General features: G+C 57.5%; 1 protein-coding gene across 1 annotated transcript; it reads right to left on the bottom strand.

Annotated features, from left to right (window-relative positions):
* Positions 1-972: 972 nt before the first annotated feature.
* On the bottom strand, positions 973-21,468 carry PADI6 (peptidyl arginine deiminase 6; the record flags this gene model as incomplete). The annotated part of the gene is made up of 16 exons (XM_080657088.1): positions 21,365-21,468; positions 20,469-20,652; positions 18,641-18,713; positions 15,815-15,882; positions 15,217-15,325; positions 14,338-14,463; positions 12,594-12,772; positions 12,263-12,366; positions 9,649-9,760; positions 7,879-7,986; positions 7,516-7,670; positions 6,573-6,729; positions 6,354-6,477; positions 4,989-5,059; positions 3,751-3,912; positions 973-1,206 (listed from the first exon to the last, which is right to left on the bottom strand). Exons 1-16 carry the CDS (start codon positions 21,454-21,456, stop codon positions 973-975), a joined length of 2,058 nt encoding a protein of 685 aa, XP_080513214.1. The 5' UTR covers positions 21,457-21,468.
* Between the last annotated feature and the right edge of the window lie 2,716 nt (positions 21,469-24,184).

Raw genomic sequence — 24,184 nt, 5'->3', positions numbered from 1 at the left:
ATCAGCCAGGGGAGGAGCAGGGTGGGAACAGCCATGGTTATAAGTTCTCAGAACCATTTGCTTTAATAGCATCTGTGCCATTAACACGGACGGCAGATGGGAATAGGCGGCTCCATGTCCCAGGGTGGACGCTTCCTCTCCTGGACACAGGCGCAGTGGGCGTTGACCAGGGCTGCCCTTGCTGTGCCTTGTCCCTCAGGCTACCCCTGCGGATCCCAGAGAGACCAGAGCCACTTTGTGGCGAATCTGCTGCTCTCGAGGCAGGTATCGCCCTCCTGAGCTGGGCCTCCCCGGCTCTGCAGGAGCCCTCCCTCCCCCAGCCTGGACGGGCCCATCCAGCTTAAGCTTCCAAACCTGGCTGGGCTCATGCTTCCACTAGAGCAGGGGTCCTCAAACTTTTTAAACAGGGGGCCAGTTCACTGTCCCTCAGACCGTTGGAGGGCCGGACTATAGTTTTAAAAAAAAAACTATGAACAAATTCCTATGCGCAATGCGGGCCCGGGACGAGTCGGCTGCTAAGCAGGACAGGCAGCAGCACCCGGCGGGCCAGATAAATGTCCTCGGCGGGCCGTAGTTTGAGGACGCCTGCAGAGAATTCAATCTGATTCCTACCACTTCCCACTACAGACATGGGGTCCACACAGTCACATGTTAGCCTAGGCAAGTGGGGCAGCCTGACCCCAGGTGTCCCAGCTGCTCAGCTCCATCCTGAGCTGTTACCCCTTCCCCAGAACAAGGCAGCCACTGCCAGGATGCATTCAGAACTAGAGCTTTAATGGGGAGCTAGTAACTACGCAGCTGAAGACAGTTTCCATCTCTACTCAAAGGGTGACAGCTGTGGCAGCCTTTGCCACCCCACTGGATTCTGAGGGGTGGGGAACAGGATAAGAAGGGGGGCTTCTCAACTCTCCAGCCCCCCACCCCCACCCCCCAGCATAAGGGGCAGACAGGGCTGGCAGCACTAGGCTGCGTCTAAAGCACTATCTTCCACCATTTAAAGGCAAAGGGCACGCGGCGGATGTTGGCGCAGGCACGGAAGTCTCCGATCTCAGTCATGTAGCAGTCAAAGTCGTTGATGAAGGTGCATTTGAAGCCCAGGGGCTCCAGCAACTGGCAGATCCTCTCTTCCAGGCAGCAGGTGCCCTTGATCTGGGGCCCAAAAGGCTTGGGGATGCCCAGGTTCTTGCCCATCACAATCAGCTGCAGCTGTCAGAGAGACAGGATGGGCCAGGCCTGGGTGGGCTGGGCCATGAAAGAAAGTGCCACTGGGTTCAATGCAAGGGGACACCCGGCTGCCGCGGGCTGACGAGACCAGCCATAGCAAGCACATACCCGGCCCTTCTCCAGGCCTGCGTGCGTGCATGCAGACGTCACCAGTCAATCTTGGCAGGTCTAGCTCACTTCTGCCTGAGCCGCCAACGGCCCCACCCCTGCGTGATTCTCAGTAGCAAAACCAAAACCCTGCCTGGCCAAAGTCTGGCTTTGCCAACGTCCCTGGCTCCCATCCCTAATCTGTTCTTCTGGCCTTGTCCTGTCCGCGTCACAACCTTGCCTCCCTCTACTGGAATGTCCATTTGTTGCATCTCAGCTCTAGCATCTTTCCCTTAGAGCAGTGGTCGGCCAACTCATTAGTCAACAGAGCCAAATACCAACAGTACAACGATTGAAATTTCTTTTGAGAGCCACATTTTTTAAACTTAAACTATATAGGTAGGTACATTGTTATTAACTTAATTAGGGTACTCCTAAGCTGGCCTTTGCTAAAAACTCGAGGGGCCAAAGAGCCGCATGTGGCTCGCGAGCCGCAGTTTGCCGACCACGGCACTAGAGAATTCAATCTGATTCCTACCACTTCCCACTACAGACATGGGGTCCACACAGCCACATGTTAGCCTAGGCAAGTGGGGCAGCCTGACCCCAGGTGTCCCAGCTGCTCAGCTCCATCCTGAGCTGTTACCCCTTCCCCAGAACAAGGCAGCCACTGCCAGGATGCATTCAGAACTAGAGCTTTAATGCATTCAGAACTAGAGCTTTAATGGGGAGCTAGTAACTACGCAGCTGAAGACAGTTTCCATCTCTACTCAAAGGGTGACAGCTGTGGCAGCCTTTGCCACCCCACTGGATTCTGAGGGGTGGGGAACAGGATAAGAAGGGGGCTTCTCAACTCTCCATCCCCCCACCCCCCAGCATAGAGGGGCAGACAGGGCTGGCAGCACTAGGCTGCGTCTAAGGCACTATCTTCCACCATTTGTGGGCAAAGGGCACGCGGCGGATGTTGGCGCAGGCACGGAAGTCTCCGATCTCAGTCATGTAGCAGTCAAAGTCGTTGATGAAGGTGCATTTGAAGCCCAGGGGCTCCAGCAACTGGCAGATCCTCTCTTCCAGGCAGCAGGTGCCCTTGATCTGGGGCCCAAAAGGCTTGGGGATGCCCAGGTTCTTGCCCATCACAATCAGCTGCAGCTGTCAGAGAGACAGGATGGGCCAGGCCTGGGTGGGCTGGGCCACGGAAGAAAGTGCCACTGGGTTCAATGCAAGGGGACACCCGGCTGCCGCGGGCTGACGAGACCAGCCATAGCAAGCACATACCCGGCCCTTCTCCAGGCCTGCGTGCATGCAGACGTCGCCAGTCAGTGTTGGCAGGTCTAGCTCTCTTCTGCCTGAGCCGCCAACGGCCCCACCCCTGCGTGATTCTCAGTAGCAAAACCAAAACCCTGCCTGGCCAAAGTCTGGCTTTGCCAACGTCCCTGGCTCCCATCCCTAATCTGTTCTTCTGGCCTTGTCCTGTCCGCGTCACAACCTTGCCTCCCTCAACTGGAATGTCCATTTGTTGCATCTCAGCTCTAGCATCTTTCCCTTAGAGCAGTGGTCGGCAAACTCATTAGTCAACAGAGCCAAATACCAACAGTACAACGATTGAAATTTCTTTTGAGAGCCACATTTTTTTAAACTTAAACTATATAGGTAGGTACATTGTTATTAACTTAATTAGGGTACTCCTAAGCTGGCCTTTGCTAAAAACTCAAGGGGCCAAAGAGCTGCATGTGGCTCGCAAGCCGCAGTTTGCCGACCACTGCCTTAGAGCAACTCCCCCGGCCTGCACCTACTCCCAAGGCCTATGACGGCTCCTGTGTCACGCCCAGAGGGCCACATGGGTCTTGTCAAATTAACAGGTCCCCGTGTGTCCCTGGGCCTCAGAAGAGAGAGGCCTGCACATGTTGAAGGAATTAATGAGCCCAGGCGTCTCAGGAAGCATGCTAAGTGCCCACGTGCCAGGTTGCCGTTGTGTGAGAAAGGCCAGGTATAGGCCAGAGGTGGCCTAGGCTTGGCACCACAGGGGAGTCATGTACACGCACACCCCCAACTTCAACTCCTAGTCTACATAGGAGCGGTGCTCCTGGGAGTCACAGGCTATGTTGGCAGGAAGACCCTGTCCCGGGAGCTTGCCCCACCCCCTGTCTCAGCCAGCAGCTGCCCGGCCCCTTCGAGTCTGGTGATAGCACAGCATCCTGGTAAGGTGGCTGCATAGTGACTACCCTAAGGTTGGGGATGAGCCCAGAGCCAAGCCCATGGTCACTGCTTAGCAAGTCACCCAGCCAGCCTGTGCCCCACTCACTGCTCCCATGGGGGTGGAGGGGGGGGCGGGTCCTCCCTCCACCTTCTCTCAGCACCATGTACGTCAGGGGACCAGCCAGTTGGCTGAGCAGCCCCCCACCCCCACCCAGGGGGCAGCCAGCCCACCCCGTGCCTCACCAGGTTGGGGAAGTAGGGCCTGGCGTAGAGTTTCTCGGTCTGCTCCGTCGGGGGCACGTTGCTCAGCTGCTCCAAGCAGAAGAGCTGTGGGATGTGGATGATGTCCCTCTCCAGCAGGCCCAGCTCCCGCTTCAGGATGTCTCGGTTCAGGTTAATGCACTTCTGCGGGCGGGCCGGGTGGGGAGTGAGCTCACCGAATGGAGGGAGTGGCCTGAAGTAGCTCCCACCTTTCCATCACTCGCTGCCGTGTGGGGGCGTCAAGGCCTGATCTCGGGAGGCCAGAATCTCCTAGCCAGTCAGCCCCGAGGCAGTTACTAGTCCCGATTCTGTAGCATGGTCCCCTTTGGCCCTCAGGCCTGGCCAGGGTGGGGGGGCTGGGCAAGGGCAGGAAGCTGAGGGGCCTTAGGAAGGATGGGAGCAGTGGTCCCCACCAGGGGCACTCCCTGCTCAGACCTGGGGCTGCCCAATACCTGAGCATCTCCCTGGTCTGACACAGGGCTTGTGACCACTATACCCAGGACACTGTCAAGGGCTGTTCTGACCCCATACCCGGCCAGTACCCACCCTGCTGTGCCAGGCGGCCTTCCCTTCCTTTTCGGCAAAGGTAACCAGTGTACTGTGGCTCTGAACATGCCTTTGCCAGGAGCCATAAAGTCCCAGTGGGTAAAGCAGTTTTGTGCTGACCATGTGATCCCAGACAACTCTGCCCTTCTTCCAGAAGACAGGTAATCTCTCCCCCCCCCCCCCCCCCGCCCCCCGCCCCATGCTTCTCGCAGCCCGCGGTTCTCATTTTCAGAGATCCGAGGTGCTGGGTGATTCTGAACAGCGAGCCAATGGGCCTGAGCATGGAGAAGGTCCTGGTCCGTCCCTGACCCTCTGGTACTCAGCCTCTTAGGGAAGTCGGGGCAGCAGGGCCTCTGCCCGGAGGCTGCTGAGCTACAGCACTGTTTTTTGGTCAGACACGGAGAAACAGTGGATGAAGCATGAACTTGGCAGTCCCGTGGGTTCAAACCCAGTACCCAGCTCATCGGCGTAGACCCATGACCTTACGTTGAGCCTGTCATAATCAAGATGGGTTCGACTTCGCAGGGCAGTTTCGAGGATTACAGAAACGTGTCTTGCATGATGCTTGGGCTATATATAGTAGTTGCTCCGTTAGGAGCCTGTCTAGATCACCAATGCCTCCCCCACTTTCTGGAGGAGGTCCCTCCCTCACATCCTTGGCTCCCGGCTCCTACCTCCACGTAGTCGTTCTGCTTCCTCATGATGTCATTATCCAGAAGTTGATTGATGGTCGTGACCTCCCTCCCTGGAGGAAGGAGAAGGTGGGCGGGCCTGTAGGCCAGGGAGCAGGCAACGCTGTGCAGGGCTGGGGAGACTCCAGCCCTGGGCACGGCTGACAAGGTGTGTTCCTGGGCCAGTGACTAGTGTGGGTGGCCTGGCTAGTCTCCAGGGACCCCCCTGGGTCAAAGGTCACACCTGGGTCCATGAAAACCCAGGCAGGACTTATACTGCCACCAGCCACTCTGATAGGATGGGGAGACAGCCTAAAACAGGTTAGCATGTGACTTCAGCCCCATGCACCTCGCACCTGGGCACCTCCGTGCCTTCTGTGACCTGTACAACCAGGCTGCCTTCTACCTGGGACCTTGACCCTTGACGAAGTTATTCCGTTGCCTCATCTTCAGGAACTTCAGTTGGGGTACCAGAGTTTAACAGGGGTGGGCAAACTTTTTGACTCGAGGGCCACAATGGGTTCTTATACTGGACCGGAGGGCCAGAACAAAAGCATGGATGGAGTGTTTGTGTGAACTAATATAATTCAAAGTAAAGGAGCGGAGGGGAGAGCAAGAGAACCGGATAGAACAGCCGGATCCGGCCCGCGGGCCGTAGTTTGCCCAAGGCTGGTTTAGCATGTGGTGTGTGATATGCGGCTCATATTCTGCAAGTGTCACCTTCTAGGATGGCGAGATTCCTGGGCCCCTCCCCAAAGTTGAGGAGGTGGAGAGCAGGGCCGAAATATTGCATTTCTAACAAGCACCCAGGGGGCCCTCAGACCTTACGTGGCATCGCAAGGGTCTAGAGCAGCGGTCGCCAACCTTTCTGACCTCCACGGACCACTGGTTGGCAACTACTGGTCTAGAGAACTGCCAGCGCCCCACCCCATCCCGGACCCTCACATGTTTAGGACAGGCCTGCCGCGGCCCCAGCCACACCATCCCTGCTGGTCCGCTTACGTCTTCCTTAGGGGCGGCCAGGAGACCCCTCAAGTCCCAGTGCCCAGGTATTTAACCTAACATTCCCTGAATAGTTTCGGAGACGACAGTCAGCATCTGATCCGTCTCCTCCCACCCCATCCCACCCTGAGCCAGCCGCCTGCTGATCGAGTCCCCTCCACATGCATCCTAGCAGCCTCAGCCATCCCTGTACCACCCGCCAGAATAGCCCTGCCCTGGAGTAAGATGCTCTAACACAGCCCACGTGATGCTTTCAAGCTTCCTGGGGACTTCTCTACCAGGAAAGACAAAGTAAAATGACTGTGCAGAAAGGACGTCTGGGGAAGAAGGGCCGGCCTCCACTCCATGGCCGGCTTGTCGCCTTACCGTTAGAAAGGAGCTGGTCCTCCCGCACTTCCTCAAACAGGGCCATGTCTCCATAGCCCTCCTTCTGTTTCTCCTGGAAGAGTTGGTAGCAGGAGCGGGGGCTGGCCAGGAGCAGCCGGAAGCCCTGAGAGACAGACGAGGGTCAGATGCTAGCATCCCCTCCAGAAGCTTCCACGGGTCTTTCCCCCGCCCCGCCCCTGTGCAGTCCCCAGCACAGACCTTGTCACTTTCACTCTTGACCTGTGTGGGGATGAAGCACATGAACTCGTCCACGTGGCCGATCATCAGCCAGTCTGAGTAGAGCTCCACCGGGGCCTGGACTTGCTGGGCGTAGAGGAAGTCCCGGAGGTCCTTTCTCATGTCCCGGCCCTCCTTGCTAAGAGGAGGAGGAAGGCACAGCCTCTGAGCCCGCATGGCCCGCGTGGGCCGCCAACTGCTCGCCACCGAGTGCCAGGCTACCTTCAGGCAAACGGCTGTTCTAACCCTGCGGCTGGAGCAACTGGCCCGTGGGGGAAGGGGTGGTGATTAAGAACCCCTCACTCTGGCCCAACTCGGGACTGAGCCAAGAGAGTCTAGAACCGTGGTCGGCAAACTGCAGCTCGCAAGCCACATGCGGCTCTGGCCCCTTGAGTGTGGCTCTTCCACAAAATACCACGGCCTGGGCGAGTCTATTTTGAAGAAGTGGCGTTAGATGAAGTTTAAGTTTAAATAATTTGGCTCTCAAAAGAAATTTCAATCGTTGTACTGTTGATATTTGGCTCTGTTGACTAATGAGTTTGCCGACCACTGTCCTAGAATAAAGACTGGGACGCAGCGCTTCCTGGCTTTAGATCAGTGGCCACCCAGAAGTCTAGCTTGGAGGGCGGCCACCTGGAGGCCCATCTTGTGGCGGGGCATCCTGTGGGGTCAAGTAGGCCAGCCGAGCTTAGCAGGCTGCAATTTGAACCCGGGACCCCCACTCAAAGAATGAGTCCTTTGTCTGCTTTTCCTCCTTAGTCTCCGATGTGATTGGCAGACTCAAAATCCTCACGTGAGAGGATAAGGAACGGGCCTGGGCAGGTGACATGCTGAGTCACGTGGGGGCCAGACAGAGCCAGGTGAACGACCAGGGTCCCTTCCTCTAGTTTGAAGGCATCTAGCCACCACCTGACCTCTCCCTCACCTGGGGTAAAAGCTGCCGCCAATGAGGATCCTGCCTAGAGGATACTCTCTCCCTCTGACCTTGACGGGTGGGGACACCATCAGGTTCCCAATGGAATCCATAGTGATCACCTTACCGTCCTCGGTGAGCTGGGTCACGTAGCCAATCCCTGGGCTCTGGAAGGAGACCCAGCCGGGGCAGGGGTGTTAGGAGGGGTGGGCTTTAAGCCGGTCTCACCCCTAATCCAGTCTCTCGGGTAGACCCCCACACCCCCTGCCCCCAGAGGCCACCTGGGCCCTCTCCCCTGGCACCCCATCATTTCTGGGCAGGCAGCAGGCCTGAGAGGTTGGACCAAGTTCAGATCAGCCAAACCGAGCCCCACACCAGTGAGTATTTCATGGGGAAATCTTCGAGGTTGGAGACCCGGGGGGTGTCGAAGACCAAGGAGATCGTCTTGTGGGGCGCCTGGGTGTAGCAGAAGGCCATCTCGTCCTGGAGGGACAGGAAAACAAGTGTGATATCTTCTCGCTCCATCGGCTGCTTTCCGGCCTGAGACCGGCTCGCCTGGCACAGTGCTCCCTGTACCGGGCCATCTCGGGGGGCGGGGGCAATAAGAACCCCTTCTTCCTGCCAACTCCTGCTCAGCCCTCAGACTCAGCTCAGGCCCGGCTGGCATGGCTCAGTGGTTGAGCCTTGTCCTATGAACCAGGAGGTCCTGGGTTTGATTTCCAGTCAAGGCACATGCCAGCTCGATCCCCAGTGTGAAGAGGCAGCTGATCAATGATTCTCTCTCATTGATGTTTCTATCTCTTCCTCTCCCTTCCTCTCTGAAATCAATAAAAATATATTGGGAAAAAAAACAAAACTCAGCTCAGCAATAGCCCCTGCTTGGGGTTTTTCCTGACCATTCTTGCATCCATCAAGTTTAAGATGGGAGTCACCTAGTCTCACCGTCTGCACCCAATCTAGGAACAAGCCTCGGCTTTATTTCTAAAATCCATTCAGCGTGGACGCATCCCCGAGGTCGTATGGGGAAGCCACCGTGACCTCTCTCCTGAGCTTCTCTTCCATTCTGGCCCCTTCCCAAGACCTGTTCTCCTTCTCAGCTGGAGGGCTCTTTCCAAACTTGACCAGAACATTCACATCCTGATGCGTACCCTCCAATGTCATCCCACCTTGCTCTGGGTTCGTTTCTCTTCCTACCCTTGGCTGAAGAGGTGTCTGACATACGACCCAGCACTTGCCTGCCTGTGACCTCTGCACTCTGACCTGGCCCGCCCAGCCCCTTTTCATAATGCAGCCCACATTACGACCTGCAGGCAGCTGTCCTCTGCTCAGAGGGCTCTTGCTTCTAACCTGCCCCCACCCAACCCAATCTTTGCATGGCCAGCTCCGGGTTTCCCCGAGTTTGAAGATTTTCCTGACCACCTAGTTTGGTCTAGTTAACAGCCGTGGGCAAACTACGGCCCGCGGGCCGGATCCGGCTGTTCTATCCAGTTCTCTTGCTCTCCCCTCCGCTCCTTTACTTTGAATTTATATTAGTTCACACAAACACTCCATCCATGCTTTTGTTCCGGCCCTCTAGTCCAGTTTAAGAACCCATTGTGGCCCTCGAGTCAAAAAGTTTGCCCACCCCTCTCTAGTAACTCATAGATACCTAATTTCTTGCATTTACCGCACTTGAGTTCAGCGTCTTTGCTAGAGCAGGGGCAGGGTGGGGCCTTCTAGTTTATCTCTAACACTTAGAACGGTGCCCAGCACACGGCAATCACTCAGCTATTTGTGGAGGATGGAGCACCAGGGGACGTCCTGCTCTCAGATCGGCTGGACCCCGGAGCAAAGCGCCAGCTCTGCCGACCTGTAGCTGAGGGCACTGGACCCTTCCGCTGCCTAGGGTGTTCCGTGGTCCTGACCACGTGCACTCTGAAACAGGAGGAAGGTAGACTCTAAGCTCCATGCTTTAGGGGCTACGATGTGGGCAAGTCATGTCACCTGAGCCTCCATCCACTGAAGCCCTAAGAACAAAGGCGCCTCCAGTTAGGCTTAGCTTCGCTGGGAAGGTTGACCGGAAGCCTGAGATGCCCGTTGTGCGGGCTCCAGTCCAATCTCCCCGGCCCTTCCCCCACCGACAGGTCTCCCCAGGTGGGGCGTTACCTGGAGCCACCTGCCCAGGCGGTTGGGGTCCTCGTAGACAGACGCCACCTGGCTGTTACTCTTCTCGCTGAGCTCGATCACCGTGTTCACAAAACCATGCACCTGCAGCTCTCTGCCGGGGGAGAGAAGCAGGCACTGGGAAGGCCCTGGGGCTCCCCCGGGGGCATCGCCTTGCTGTTCCAGGGAAGGGGCACCTCCTTGCGGTCAGGAGAGATTATGTCCCTGCCCGAGAGATATGCAGAGTAGCTGTCCCCCAACCTTAGGGACACAGGCTGGTAGCTCAGAGCACGTCTTGCCCAGCATCACAGGGCCCAGCTCATGGCAGGGTCTGGTCCAGAACTGTTAGTATCTGTTCCCGCTCTGGTGGCCTAGGCTCTGTCCTCATCCTGCAGCCACATCAACAGTACCTTCCACCCCTGCCCCAGGCAGCTGGGGAGCCGCCCCAGGCTCTCCTGCCCAAGTCTACCCAGAGGGCCGACTCCTGGCCCCAGGGGGCTGCATTTCCCCTGAGAAGTCAAGAAGTGAAGTGTCCCCTTGAGATGGCCAATGAGGTTGTCATGTTTGTACGGGTGACAGGGCCTTACATCCTAGGGTCTTAGCACAGTCCTCCGGTCCACAATGTATGTTGGTTCCTTGTTGGAGATAAACAATGATGTTTGAGATTAAGAAGATCGCCCATTTTATAAACAGATCCTCACGAGTTGAATGCCAGCAAGGTCACTATCGGAAGTATCAACATTGGGATTCTAGCCTGGTTCTAGTATAAAACTTGCATTCCCATTCTATGTTATTGTTCCAAAAATGCCGTTTCTGGGGTCTACAAGGCTGCAGGGAGCTTATCAGCCTGACGAGGTCTAGGGCGGCCTTGAGGATGTGTGCTGGGTAAGGACGGGTAGCCCCAGTGTCACAGCCATCTGTGGCTAAGCTGGATCAAGCCGTGCCTGAATACCACCACTATGGGGGCTCCCAGAAGACCAGGGTTTCAGCAGATGCCTCCTGTGAGTGAACAACATGTCTTTTTTGTTTTCTTTGGTTAATCCTCACATGAGGAAGTTTTCTTCCATTGCTTTTTTAGAGACAAGTGAAAGGGAGAGAGGTAGGGCGGGAGGGAAGGAGAGAGGGAGAGAGGGGGAGAGGGAGAGAGAGAGGGAGGGAGGGAGGGAGAGGGAGAGGGAGAGAGGGGGAGAGGGAGAGGGAGAGGGAGAGGGGGAGAGAGAGAGAGGGAGAGGGAGAGGGAGAGGGAGAGGGAGAGGGAGAGGGAGAGGGAGAGGGAGAGGGAGAGGGAGAGGGAGAGGGAGAGGGAGAGGGAGAGGGAGAGGGAGAGGGAGAGGGAGAGGGAGAGGGAGAGGGAGAGGGAGAGGGAGAGGGAGAGGGAGAGAGAGAGAGAGAGAGAGAGAGAGAGAGAAACATTGATGTGAGAGAGGCACACTGATTGGTTGGTGACCTGGTTCTACATCTGGGGCCAGGAATAGAACCCATGGCGCTCTAACCACTGAGCACGCTGGCCAGGGCTGAACAATGTGTCTTCAGGTACAAGAGACAAAGGTGGGAACGCTGGAGTGTGTGCGTGTGTTATCAGCAACACTCCTCGAGCTCCTGTCTTTTCTGTTCTCATTCTGAAACCTGCCGTTCCTCCGAGGACCCTGCTCCCCAGCAGCCCCCTCGGAAGAGCTATTTTTCTTTTATGCCCCGCGGGCCTGGCGGAGGCAGTGGTCCTCCTTGCCACGTGTTGCTGCCTCCGTGCCATGGTGGCCTCTTTGGGTCCTTGACTTGACAGATCTCATTACCAACCCTACCTCAGCCTTCTAGCCTGAGATCTTGATCTAATGTCCAGTCCCATCCACGCCATCTCCCCTGCTCGCCCCGTCCAGTCGCTGGGCCAGAGGCTTGACCTCATGGGGACCTCTGGCCCTGGACTGCTCTCATTCCCATCACTCTGTCCCTTCACCTTCCTTCCTCCCCGCTCTGAGTCTAGGATGCGTCACAATTATACCCTTGCCCACGGCCCACCTCGGCTGATTTGCCTGGCAAACCTCCTACCCTGGGAGACCTGGTTCTGTATTCCTGCTTCCCCACAACTGAAGCCCCCGAAAACAGACCAGTCACCATGGGCTCTTCTCCAGGTGTCAACCTGGAAAGGCCCTCAGCACTGGCGGACTAGAAACTATTGTACTTGGGGTCTGTTACAGCCCCAAGGCCATGCCCCAATGCACAGGGACCGCGCAGCCCTGCTGGCCTTGACCCTGTCCTCCTCCTTCCTCCGTCCTCCGTCCTCCTGTCGCCTGCCTTCTTCCAGCCCTGCAGGCCTCCTTGCGGTCCCCAGAACACACCCTCGTCCTTGCCATTCCTTCCTCTTACCTTGCGGTAGGGTACTTAGTGCTCCCTGAAGTCACACCGTTTACCTGTCAGCCTTCCCTAACGCCTGGGAGGCTCCGGCCCTCGCGCTGTAAGTGCTCAGACCCGTATTGAGGACCATCTCGGGGACCAGGCGGTTCAAGGGGAAGGACTTCACTTTCCTGGGGAGAAGTCTAGTCCTCTACTCAACCGCCCGCAGATGATGAAAGGGGGTGCTGGGGAGGAAGCGGCCTGGCACAGGAGCCCGAGGGGCTCTCACCTGCACAGGTAGATCTCTAGAGGCACCTGGGTGCTCGGGATGAAGATGCAAGGAGCCACCCTGAACACCACCGTGTCCTTGTACATCAGGGTCTCTGGAATGAGCTGCAATAGAAGACACGGTCCTATTGGTGACCTGGATCCACAGCTCCCTCCCCCGGCCTCCAGCTGCCCAGTGCAGCCACCTGCAGGCGCTCACCTGTGCTCTTTCCTCCAAAGAGGCCATGAGACTCCAGCTCCACCCACCACGCCTTCTCCCCTCTCCTCCCAGCAAAGACTGCCCTCCCCACACAGTCCCTGCTGCAAAGGTGGTGGCCTCCTTGGGGACTGACCGTGTTTTCAGACTCTTCCACCAGGGAGACCGAGTAGGAAATCAGGCCGGAGAAGTTGGCAGATGGGAACTCTGTGGCTTCCACGTATAAGGTCTCCTTCAGGGGGCTCTCCAGGGGGGCAAAGGTGTAGGTGTGCCAGCCAGGCCCCAGCACCAAGTCGAAGGTGTCCGATTTGCCGGCTAGGAGGGAGAGGATGGACCGACCAGCTGTCACCTCACCTGCTGGCCCAGGGTCCCTCCTCCCGCACAGCTCCCTTCTGCTGCCGCTGGCCGTGCAGAAGCTGGGCCAGCTGCGCATGCTCCTGGGGCCTCCTGCTTCTAGCCTTCCAGAGGCTTCTCCGCTGGCCTTGAGCCAGGCCTTGAGGGGTCAGACTGTACAAGGTGAGCCTTGCACCAGGACCCCCACAGCTCGCCAGCCCAGAGGCACAGCCCTTTCGATTCACTGCAGGGGTTCCAGTGTGACTGGTGCACGGTGGGTTCCCAGCTCCACAGACTGGATCATGGCTGGCCACCCCTAGAGTTGCCGCAGACCCAGCACCTTCAACCACTCCAGGGCCCTGGGCTCCCCAGAGCTGCTCCACCCCAAGATGCTTCACTTGGGGTGGAGCAGCTCTGGGGAAGGGTCCCAAGTTCACCAGCTACAAACCCCTTACCAGCCCTCTCAGCTGTTCTGCACTTGACCGTCTCTCTGACCTAGTTGCTGGTTTTAAAACAAAGCTAAGATTTCATTGTGCCAGGCACGGTGGGGAAGGCTCGCTGGCTCATTGGCCTCCTCGCCCCCAAGAGAGACAGGTGCTATGATTATCATACCCATTATCTGGATAAGGAGGGAGAAGAAGTGGCGAGAAGCCTTATGATCCAGGCACGACAAGGTCATCTTACTTGGAAGGCCCTTCCGGCCCTCGTCTCACAAGCTGGCCCTGCTCCCACGCTGGACGCAGGCTGGTCCATTATATTTTTATTTTTTTAAAAAAATATATTTTTTTTATTGATTTCAGAGAGGAAGGGAGAGGGGGAGAGAGGGAGAGATAGAAACATCAATGATGAGAGAGAATCATTGATTGGCTGCCTCCTGCACGCCTCCTACTGGGGATTGAACCTGCAACCAGGGCATGTGCCCTTGACCGGAATTGAACCCAGGACCTTTCAGTCCACAGACTGACGCTCTATCCACTGAGCCAAACCAGCTAGGGCAGGCTGGTCCATTATAAACCACAGGTTCAACAAAGGCCTGGCTGAAGCTGAACATGGCTCCACTTTCTAGAGCAGGGGCAGGCCACCTGCCTGCCAGGTTGATAAGGGCTGAAGGTGGCAATGTGTGACGTGGTGCCCGAGATGGACATGCTAGCATCGCTGCACCCGGCTTCCTGGCCTCTGCATTCTGGAAACCTAATCTAGTGGGGGCCTGGTTCAGAAATGTCAGCAATGGAGGCAGTTCTTCTGGCGGGAGAAACGGGGAGAAGCCATTACCTATCTGCATAGGCAATCACTATCGTTCTAGCTATTGTGCACGTCGCCCCCTCCAGATGCGAAAATCCTGCAGGACAGGCACCCACACTGGGGAAGGAGGCCCTGAGGTGCAAGGCCTCACCTACAGGTGTAGACAGAGTTCGGTGGCTATGGCAGCCGGACAATCCTAGGCACACAGGTCTGGCCCCCTGGCGGGGGTGGGGGTGGGGGGGGGAGTTGTAGCCACAGCTCACCTGGAGGTGAGAGAGGAGGCGGAGCTGGTGCAAAGCGCTCACCTTGGGGCCGGTAGACTCTGCCCTTCTTGGCCTCTTCCTTGGAGGTGTAGAGAATCAGCCGGTAGTTCTTTAACACGGAGCTGGGCCCCTGAACGCTCAGCACCATCTGGGACAGATTCTTTATTTCTGGACAAGAGGCAAGGCCAAGGTTCAGGGCGTCTGGAGGCCAGCACTCCGGGGACGGGGGCTTGTGAATTGGAGCGCCGGGGACCTCTGCCCCCTGTGCTGGCCCAGGCTGCCCAGGCCTGTGTTACGTTTCGCTCCTGGCAAGGCCATAGGAAGCTAGCGATCCTTGGGCCCACTTTGAGGGAGGGTGGCATTGACCCCACAGGGCAGTCCACAGGCACCTAGAACAAGGCCCGGCATGGCCAGTTCAGCGAGGGGTTCCCCTCCAGCCTTGGTGTGAACCAGGACATCCGTTCTGCAGCTAAGACCTAGAACCTAGGTCCCTACCCCACCTCCTCAGGACCAGACCAAGACTCCTTTTGCAGCGTTCCTGCCCCAGACTCAGAGGGTTTTTAGAAGAGTCTTACATGTCCCTTTGTGCCTTTTTTTAGTCTTCTCGTCCACCTTGCAAGGCAACGGTGTCATGCCCATTTTACAGATGACAAAACAAGGTCAGGGACATCAACATGCTCAAGTTCATAGCCAGGAAGTAACTGTTATAGGACACCTGATCCCATGCTCTCCCTCTGGGGCCCTGGGGCCCTGTCCTTCCTACTTACAAGCTTCAAGCCATTGGTCAGAGACTTGATTGGCCGGATCAGGACGTGGGCCTGGAATCTGGTTTGCCGAGGGGCGGGGCGGTGAAGCCGGGGCAAGGCAGAGCCCCAGGAGGGAAGGTGGCAGTGTCCCAGGCCAGGGCCAGTCCTTTCTTACCTTTGGACAAGAACACCTTGGTCTTGTCTACATCCTGGTCCTTGCCATCCGGGTTGCAGTTCACGAGCAGGATGGCTCCCCAACCACGGGGGCCCCAGACCCAGTTTTTCTGCAAAGACGATAGGAACGTGGGTTCAGGAAGATGTCGGCTACTAATAAACCCTCTGCTTCCCAGATGCTGACCCGCTCACTCCCCATCAGGGACAGAGCCAAGTTTTTCTTCAGGGGGATGGGAACCCCTAGGTCAGAATCTGCCAGCTCAAGTGTCTTACAGCCTGAGGTACGTGGACCAAGAGCAAGGGAACGCTGTCTAGGGATGAGCCACCGGCTTTCTTCCTAGGGTCAGGGGAAGTGGGGACTGAGAACCAGCGGAGGAGACGCGTCCCCTCTGACGGGGGCAGCTGACCCTGCCACCAGGCGTGGATGTCAACCCAATATTGCCAGGCACGTTCTCGTGTTTTGAAAAAGCTAGAAACGGACTTTATCAGCTCCGATCTATGTTGCAGCACTTTAACAGACATGGTGAAGGCCACATGGTAAGGTTGTTGCCGGATCTGGCTCCAGGGCCCCTGTCTGCACCCTCCCTCCGCTGCCTCACCTTAGCCCATATGTCACTCGTCACCTCCACTTGCCCTCTGCGGTTGATGTCCACGTCCAGGGAGACCTCTGCAACAGGAGGGATAGATAGGTCAGCCCCTGGACTGCTGGGTGGAGCCTCGAGGCTGTGGCTGATCCCCTGGGGCTGCCCAAGGCCGGCAGCAGGGCCTCCAGCCTTTCAGGCGCACTCGGCTTAGCAGAGAAAGTTCCTCGGAGACAGACGGCTTCTTGTGAAGAAGCCTGGAGAGGCCCTGTCTCCGTGTCTCCCCCAGCCTCTTGGGAACTCAAAACCAGTCCACTGTGGTCACAATGCCACTGCGTGCCTGGTGGCCGCTCCCCAGGGGACCCCTACCCGGAAGGCTCGCCTCCCCAGCCTTCTGGAAGGCTCTTGGCGCTCTGAGACATAGAAAGGGCTCAATAGCTGGCCACCGCAAGCCCCTCCAGAGCCTGAGGACCAGGCTCCGCCCAGGTGTCACCCTTCCTACCATCTACGTTTCACTTTCTCCCCTCCCCACCACGCAAGTGACCACCATACGCCTTTCCCAGCCGCAGCTTTTGGCATCCAACATGCTGTTTCTCAACCGGATGTCAGCGCCATGGAAACGGGCCTTGGCGACCACTGTGCACCTTGCACCCGGCAGATGCTTAGGCCCCGATGCCGGCCACGGAGCAGGGACCTTTCTAGTCCTAGGGGAACAGCTGCATGCAAGACGGGCCCTTTCTCCTCCTTCAAGTGTAAAGGTGTGCGCACACAAGCGGCAAGGGGAGAAGACGTAGCAAAGCACATATAGGTCCGATGGTAAAAACGCCATGGAGAGGAGGAAGGGGATGGAGCGGGTTGTCTGTTTTCAATGATCAGAGAAATCTTCCAAGTGGAAATGTGACCAGAGACCCGAAGGAGGCCAGAAAGCGATCCGTGTTAATATCAGGAGGAAAAAGCAAATCGAATATAAGTGCAAGGTGGCAAGTTCAAGGATCAAAGACACCCATGTGCCCAGGGCAGAGTGAGCAAGAGGAAGAGAAATAGGGCACAGGTTAGAGGTCCTGTGGGTTCTGTGGGTAACAGTAATGGGCGGGAGGAGGGGTGGGGGGGGGAGTGGGAGACATTGGCTTTCATCCAAGGCCATGGAAGCAGTGGGAGGCTCGGATCCCGGGAGACAGTAGCTGATATCCTGCCACAGGTGAGCCGCTCGGGGGGCTGAGCTAAGACTGGACCTGTCGAAGGGCAGGGACGGAGCAGGGAACCCCACTGGGGGGCCTGCGCAGGGACACAGGCAAGAGGACAGCGGCTCAGACCAGGCTGAGGGCATCGCATGTGGCGAGTAGCTGGATTCCAGCTAAGCTTAAGGTTTAGCCCAAGATTCACAGATGAACACAGGCCTCAAGGAGAATGAGGGTGGCACCAAGGTGCTTGGTTGGATCAGCTTGAAGGATCGACTACTATCTTCGGTGATGAGGAAGGGAATTAAAAATAGGTGCTTGGTGTAGAGAGATCTGTCCAATTTGGGATCGATCACATTTACGGTGTTGGTTAGACACTCAAGAAGTTGTGTTGGGCCAGCAGATAGCCAAGCCAAGTTTATGGGAGACGCCCGACTCGAGTTTGGGAAGTCATCTGACTGTAGAGTCACGTGATGAGTTGCCCGAGCCCCAAGGTACTGCAGGGCTCCAGGAGGGATCCAGCAAAGCATCAGAGAAGGACCAGCCAGCTAGTAGTGGGGAAACTGAGGGCAGGGTCCCTGGAGTGTTTAAAAAGAAACATCCAAAGATAACAGGTTGTATTAAACACTGACGGAGGTCAAGGGAGAGGAAGATCAAGTCGACCACTGGCCTCATGTTAGGATCCTCGATAAGGACAGAGAGAGAGAAAGGAGAGAGAGAAAGGAGAGAGAAAGGAGAGAGAGAGAAAGAGAGAGAAAAGGGGGGTTCTACGCTGAACAGGTTTGGGAGGGAGAAGCTGAGGATGCAGAGATGGCTCCAAAGGAGCAGAGAGGTGGTGAGTTTGAAGATAATAGCAGGGGTCCTCAAACTTTATAAACAGGGAACCAGTTCACTGTCCCTCAGACCGTTGGAGGGCCGGACTATAGTTTAAAAAAATATGAACAAATTCCTATGCGCACTGCGGGCCCGGGACGAGTCGGCTGCTAAGCAGGACAGGCAGCGGCACCCGGCGGGCCGGATAAATGTCCTCGGCGGGCCGCATGTGGCCTGCGGGCCGTAGTTTGAGGACCCATGATATAGAGGGTGTCCCCCCCAAATATATATACACTTTAACAGCTGATAGCTCAATTTTGAAAATGAAATGTATTTTTAATAAACATTGCCTTTATAATTACTCAAAGTGTGTACATATATATTTTTTGGGGGGGGGACACCCTATAGAATCAGATTTAAGAGAATAAATGGTATAGCTTATCTTTAAGAGAATAGCCATTATAGCTTGTGCTGGACCGATCCAGAAGAGGGGAGAGGTAGTGGCAACCTATACCAGTAAGAATTAGGAAGGAATGTTCTTAGGTATGAGCGAGCAGGGAAAGGGTCTGGTGTGATAAAGTTAACTTGGAACCAGACACTTCATCCATTGTCCCAGAGGCGGTGCACGTTGGCACCAGACACGGGAACACCTGGACAGATTGCGTCCGTCCTGAGACTTAGGTCACAGCGAGGGAGGTGGAGAGAAGTGGCTGAGCTCTGAGGAGGGAGTGCGCGCGGGCATGTCGTGTGAACCCTTCGAGGGCCCGTGGAAGGCATCTCATTCCCGGGACAGCCCTTTCCCTGGCTTCTGTCACGCCCACCCCTCCTCTCCAGGGGTGGGAACCCCACTCACCGAGGCCAGTGAGGAAGAGCTCAGCGGTGGCCATGGGGACCTCCTCATCGGGCAGATAGTACGCCACCGAAACCTGTGGAGACAGCATCCAGGACCCATGGGAGCATTGAAGGCAGGAGCAGGGCCTGGGCCACACCCCCCCGCCCCCCAGCCCAGCCCCTTGACCTCGGTCTCACATCTGACGTCTGGCTGTGAGCCGGGACAGACCTACTATGTTGGAACTCAGTCGGTGAAGAGCAACCGGTTCAACATGCTGTGACCACTCCAAGGACTTCCACGCCCAGGCCTCCTAGCCACCCCTCCAGGTGGGCTCTACGCCCGGGGCAGAGGGACCAAGGGACTTGCCCTTGGCATTCACCCAGGAAGGGGTCACACAGGACTGAAGATCCAGGCCACTGGCTCTGGAGGTCACGCTTTAAACGACATCCTCCTCCTCACTTTACCTCCCTCCTGGGGTTCACCTGTCACCCCGTGAGGCGGGCAGTGGGGCCTCCTGTAGGTGAAGCCACTCACTCAAAAGGACGTGGGACACCTGGGACGGGGACTGGAGTTGGAACTCAAGTCTTTCCTACGTCCCGCGCCAGCTCTGCTTGAGGCCTGCCCTTCAGCCACTGGCCTTGACCACAGGCCTTCATCAGGAACCTGAGAACCAGACATTAGCTCAGGCCACACCTACATGCCTGTGACCTCCTCAGTGGAGGCTCGTGTCCTCCACGGTCAAGCATCTCACTCCGGACGCCACTCCTGACCGCACTGGTGGCTGAGCCCTGGGCAGAGAATGCTTCCCAGCTCGCCTGGGCTCAGCGGGTACACATCACAGCCTCCGCTCTCACCTGGGAGACTCGAATGCTGGCTAAGGGTACCACGTGCCTCTAGGGAATTGCCTGCCCAGGGCACAGTGTCGCATGGGTATGTACCACCCACCTGCCATCCCAGCCGAACCCTCCCAGCGGGCCACCCCAGCAGGCTCTGCTGGTAGGCAGCCCGAGCCCTGAACGTGCCTCAGGTGACTCTCACCCTCACCTCAGTGGAGTCACCTGGAGAGCGGTGAGCTACCCCGAGGTTGACTTCATTGGTGGGGCTGTGGCTCAGGTGTTGAGTGTTAGAGTCCCTGGCGCTTCTAATGACGCTGCAGAGGGACCCGCTCCCTCCAGAAACCACCACCAGAGCCTCACCCAGATGAGCCTCACGGCCTGTCCCACCAGGTGGACGCCAACCCACCTGCCACAGGTGCCCCGTGAGAGAGACACTTGCCCAGGAGAGAGGGCACAGACTTGGCTCGAATCCAGGATCAGCCTCCCCCCACTCCCACTCTAGTTACGCCATTTAAGTTCAGAGAGGCCACTCTGTGCCTCAGTTTCCTCGTCTGTAAAATGGGGTAACGATGCCTAGCACATAGCATCGCATTAGCACTTAGTTTAAATTAGAACCTCTGCCTCCAGAGGACCAGCCTTAGCCACAAGGCGCATTGGCGCTCTGCTGCCGACACCTTTTAAGGCAGGTTTTTCAAAGCAGCCGGTTTGGAAGCTGGCCCAGCGTCGCGGTCAGAAGCACACACACAAACAGGCACGTCTGAGCTTGAATCCCGGTTCTGCTGGTTACCGGCTTAGGCGGGGCACGTCCTCTCAGTGCCTCGGTCTCTGGATCTGTGCAATGGGGTCGTGGGGTGCCCGGCTCACAGGTTTGTTGTGAGCCTTAAAGAAGATCAGGCATGCAAAACACTTGGCACCCAACTTTTCACAGACTCAGGAAATGCCCGCTGTCAGGAGGGAGACCCCGGTGGTAGTAGCTGCCCCCTCCCCCGACCCTGCCTCGCTCCCCGGCCTACCTTGTCCTCGCCGATGTCAAGGCTGGGGGCCGTCATCTTCATCAGCACATCCATGGAGTCACACAGAAGCAACTGGGTGTTGGTCCCCTCCTCGTTGGTTATCACCGGGACCATTTTGGGGATGTTCACCAAGACCCTCGGGGAGCCGCTGATGGTGAAGGACGTGCACTTGTGCGGGGCACACCTGGTTTGCCCGAGAGACAGACTTTAGGGCCCAAGAGCCTCACCTTCTCAGCCTGGCCTCCCAGCCTCTCTCCCCTTAGAGGGCTGAGGCACCCTAATTTACGCTCGGCAGTGGGTGGGTGGGGGTCCTAGAACAACTTCAGCCTTCTTCTAAGGACCCCCAAGTCCTCTCTCCCACAAGCTCCTGCTCAGACCCCACCCTCTCACCAATGCCCTGGAAATGACCAAAGCGACATCTTCTTTATAAACCCCAACTCCCAGGGAGGAAGGAGCCACAGGGGACCCCTGTAGCAGAGAAGACGTGGCCTGGGACTCGGAGGGTCGGACTATGACCCCAGGGAAGACCTGGCCTCTTCCCCCCCCCCTCCCCCCCCCCCCGCGAGGCTCCAGTTTACAGGAGTCTCCCTTGAGAGCCAGCCCCTCCCCCATCTCAGAGGAAGGGGACAGAGGGAAGGGGCACCCGCTTCTAAGGCGCCACAGCCCACAAGGGGCAGATATAGGATCTGGGTCAGCACCCTGCAGCATCTGGGCTTAGCCCTTAGGGACCCAAACTCGGCCCCTTGAGCTAAGGCAGGAGGATGAGGGAAGATACACAGACAGGAGAAAACCCCCAACCTCCACACAACCCAGGGGCAGACCCAGGCGAGGGGCCAGGCACCAGCCTCCCTGCCCAGACCCACCCCCAGCAGCCTGGCAGAGCCCCAGTTCCTCACCCGCTGAGATCCAAAGTGATCTCCACGCCCACCACACACACCGCACGGGTAGGCTTGTCCAGGGACAGGTGGATGATGCTCTGGTAGGACATGGCACGGCCCTGTACGCTCAGCGCCCTCACCAACACAACAACTGCAGCTGGCCCCCCGGCGCTCCGCTGCCCTCCCCTCTAATAGGCTCGGGGCCTCTCCAGGCCGCCCCCTGTTAAGGAGGCGTCAGCAGCTGCCCAGGTGGGACTGCTGTTCTCCATGGAGGCCGCAGCGGAGCAGGTGGGGCCAGAGCCTCTCATCACAGCTCATTGGGCAGCCTGTGCGTGCAGACACGAGGCCCGCGTGGGGCCGGCTGCCCAGGTCTCTGGCCTTCAGCTGGGAGCAGGAGGGACTCTGGGTGGGACTGGCCAACCTGGCCCCAGCGCTGGGGAACTGACTCAGCGGGAAGCTGTCGGGAGCAAGTATCCGCAGGGGTGCTGGGGCGCTGGTCGGGGTGGCCGCGAGTGGTAGCCGCACCAGGCTCTGGGGCCTCAGTTCTAGGGGTGTGTTTCCTGGAAACCGACGAGGTGAGCCCTGCAAAGCGCTGGGTCAGTAGTTCTGGACGCTCTGCAGGGGTCCTCAAACTTTTTAAACAGGGGGCCAGTTCACTGTCCCTCAGACCGTTGGAGGGCCGGACTATAGTTAAAAAAAAAACTATGAACAAATTCCTATGCGCACTGCGGGCCCGGGAGGAGTCGGCTGCTAAGCAGGACAGGCAGCAGCACCCGGCGGGCCGGATAAATGTCCTCGGCGGGCCGCATGTGGCCTGCGGGCCGTAGTTTGAGGACCCCTGCTCTAGTGGTTGCAAAAATGCCCACGGAGGCCGGTTCAAGTCACCGATCCAGGACCTGGCAGGTCTGGGGTGTGGCCCGGGAGGCCATGTCCCACCCCAGGCCATGAGGGGGAGCTCCTTGTCCACACCGGGTCGCCAGGTCCCTGCAGCCCGGCAAGTGTTGGGAGGATGAACAGAGGAGCCCGTGGGGAACCACGTTCACCAGCTGCGCCTCATCTCCGCTGAACTCACTGAGCAGAGAAACGGGAACTCCTGCTCCAGCCCCGGGCCCACCAGCTGACTTCAAAACGGTGTTCATTCATGAGAGAATGAGGGCTGTGGTGATTCTTGAAAAGTACCATGTCCACCTGGTTCCAAGTTCAAAAGGGGCTGCTACAAAGTCTCCCTCCTTTGGTCTCTCACCCACTCCGTTCCCTTCCTCGGGGGCAGAGCCTGTGGCATCCGTTTCTTCTCTGTCTTTCCAAATAAATGTGTGTGTGACTCTGCAAACATGTGTGTATATCCTCCTCCTTATTTGACATAAAGGGCAGGCTATGCTACACAGTATTCCTTACCTGGCTCTGTCCACTTCACGATACAATTCACACAGAAGGTCTTCATATCAGCGTGTAAAAAGCATCTTCATCCTTTTTAATGGCTGTATAGTATTCCCAGGTGTGGGTCCTGAGAGCCCCCTCCCCACCCCAAACCTCCTGCGAGCCAGTCTTCCTCTCAGAATCAGGGATAAGACAGTCGCCAAACAATCTCCGCTCAGAAGTTCAAAAGTCCAGACCCACGCAAAAGTAAACCTCCCAACTCGGGTTTATGAAGGGAGGTCTTTCCCATTAGGGTTTGGTGGAGGAATAGGCGTGGGGCTGTGGAAAGGGGACACCGGCTTCCTTCTGTCCTTTCTGCCTGCCCAGCTGGCCGGGGCTGGTTCCTGACCTGCAGCAGATTGAATAATAGCCCCCAAAGCTACCAGGTCCCAATCCCTGGAACCTGCCGGTCTCATCTGGCAAGAGCCTTTGCAGGTGTGACTGAACCTGCAGGTGTGACCGAGTCTTTGCGATGGGGACCTTATCCTGAATCACCTGGGTGGGCCCTGAATGCTATCGCAAGTCTCCTTAGGAGAGAGGAAGCCCCTTAGAGGAGATGGTTCGCCTTCAGAGGAGAAGGTGCTGTGACCACACAGGCAGAGACTAGAGTGATGCAGCCACCAGCCAAGGCCAGCTGGCAGCCTCCAGAGGGAGGAGGAGCTGAGGAACAGACTCCCCTGGAGCCCTCGGAGGGGACCGGCCCTGCTGCCACCTCCATTTCAGCCCGGTGAAGCGGTATTCGGACCTCTGGCCTCCAGAACCATGAGAGAATGAATTCCTGTTGTTCTTAGCCACCCAATTTGTGGTAATTTGTTACCGCAGCTGCAGGAAGCTAACCTGTGGCCCCGGGGGAGGGGGAGGGCAGCAGGCGAGTGCCTGCTGAGGCACCGGCACAGGATGGCCCGTGCTCTGTGGGGCTGGAAGGACTTACACCTGGTGCTTTCTCCACCTGGGCTTCCCTGGCTCCTTGACAGCTGGCCCCACCCCCCATGAATGGCTGGGGGTGCTCACTGCAGTGACCTGAGTGCAAGGGCTGCTTTGGCCACCAGCTCCTCTCTCCATTCTCTGCGGCCTCAGGAGGCCGTCGGCTCCTGGCAGCCCTATCAGTCGGGTTTGGGGATGGCCTCACACCAACATCCTCTTGCACAGGCACTTTTTTCTGCTTCGTAAGAAACGCTGACGCATTGTGCACAGCACGTGGATGGGGAGCAGCTGCTTCTCTCCAGCGAGGCACGAGGCACGTTTCCCCAGGTTTATGTTCCCTTTCTCCCTAGCGTGAGGGCAGAGGCTTCGCCTGCCCATCTTATCCACCCGTGTTCTCCACGAGCCACGGGACAGCAGTACCTCTGGGTGTCTGACCACCCAGCTCTATGAGCCAAGACCTGGCCTCAATTTCAAAGATCTCAGGTCATCGTGTTTTAT

Source organism: Plecotus auritus (assembly GCF_963455305.1).
Source record: "Plecotus auritus genome assembly, chromosome: 2".
NCBI classification, from domain to species: domain Eukaryota; kingdom Metazoa; phylum Chordata; class Mammalia; order Chiroptera; family Vespertilionidae; genus Plecotus; species Plecotus auritus.
This window is presented reverse-complemented; position numbering and strand designations above follow the sequence as displayed.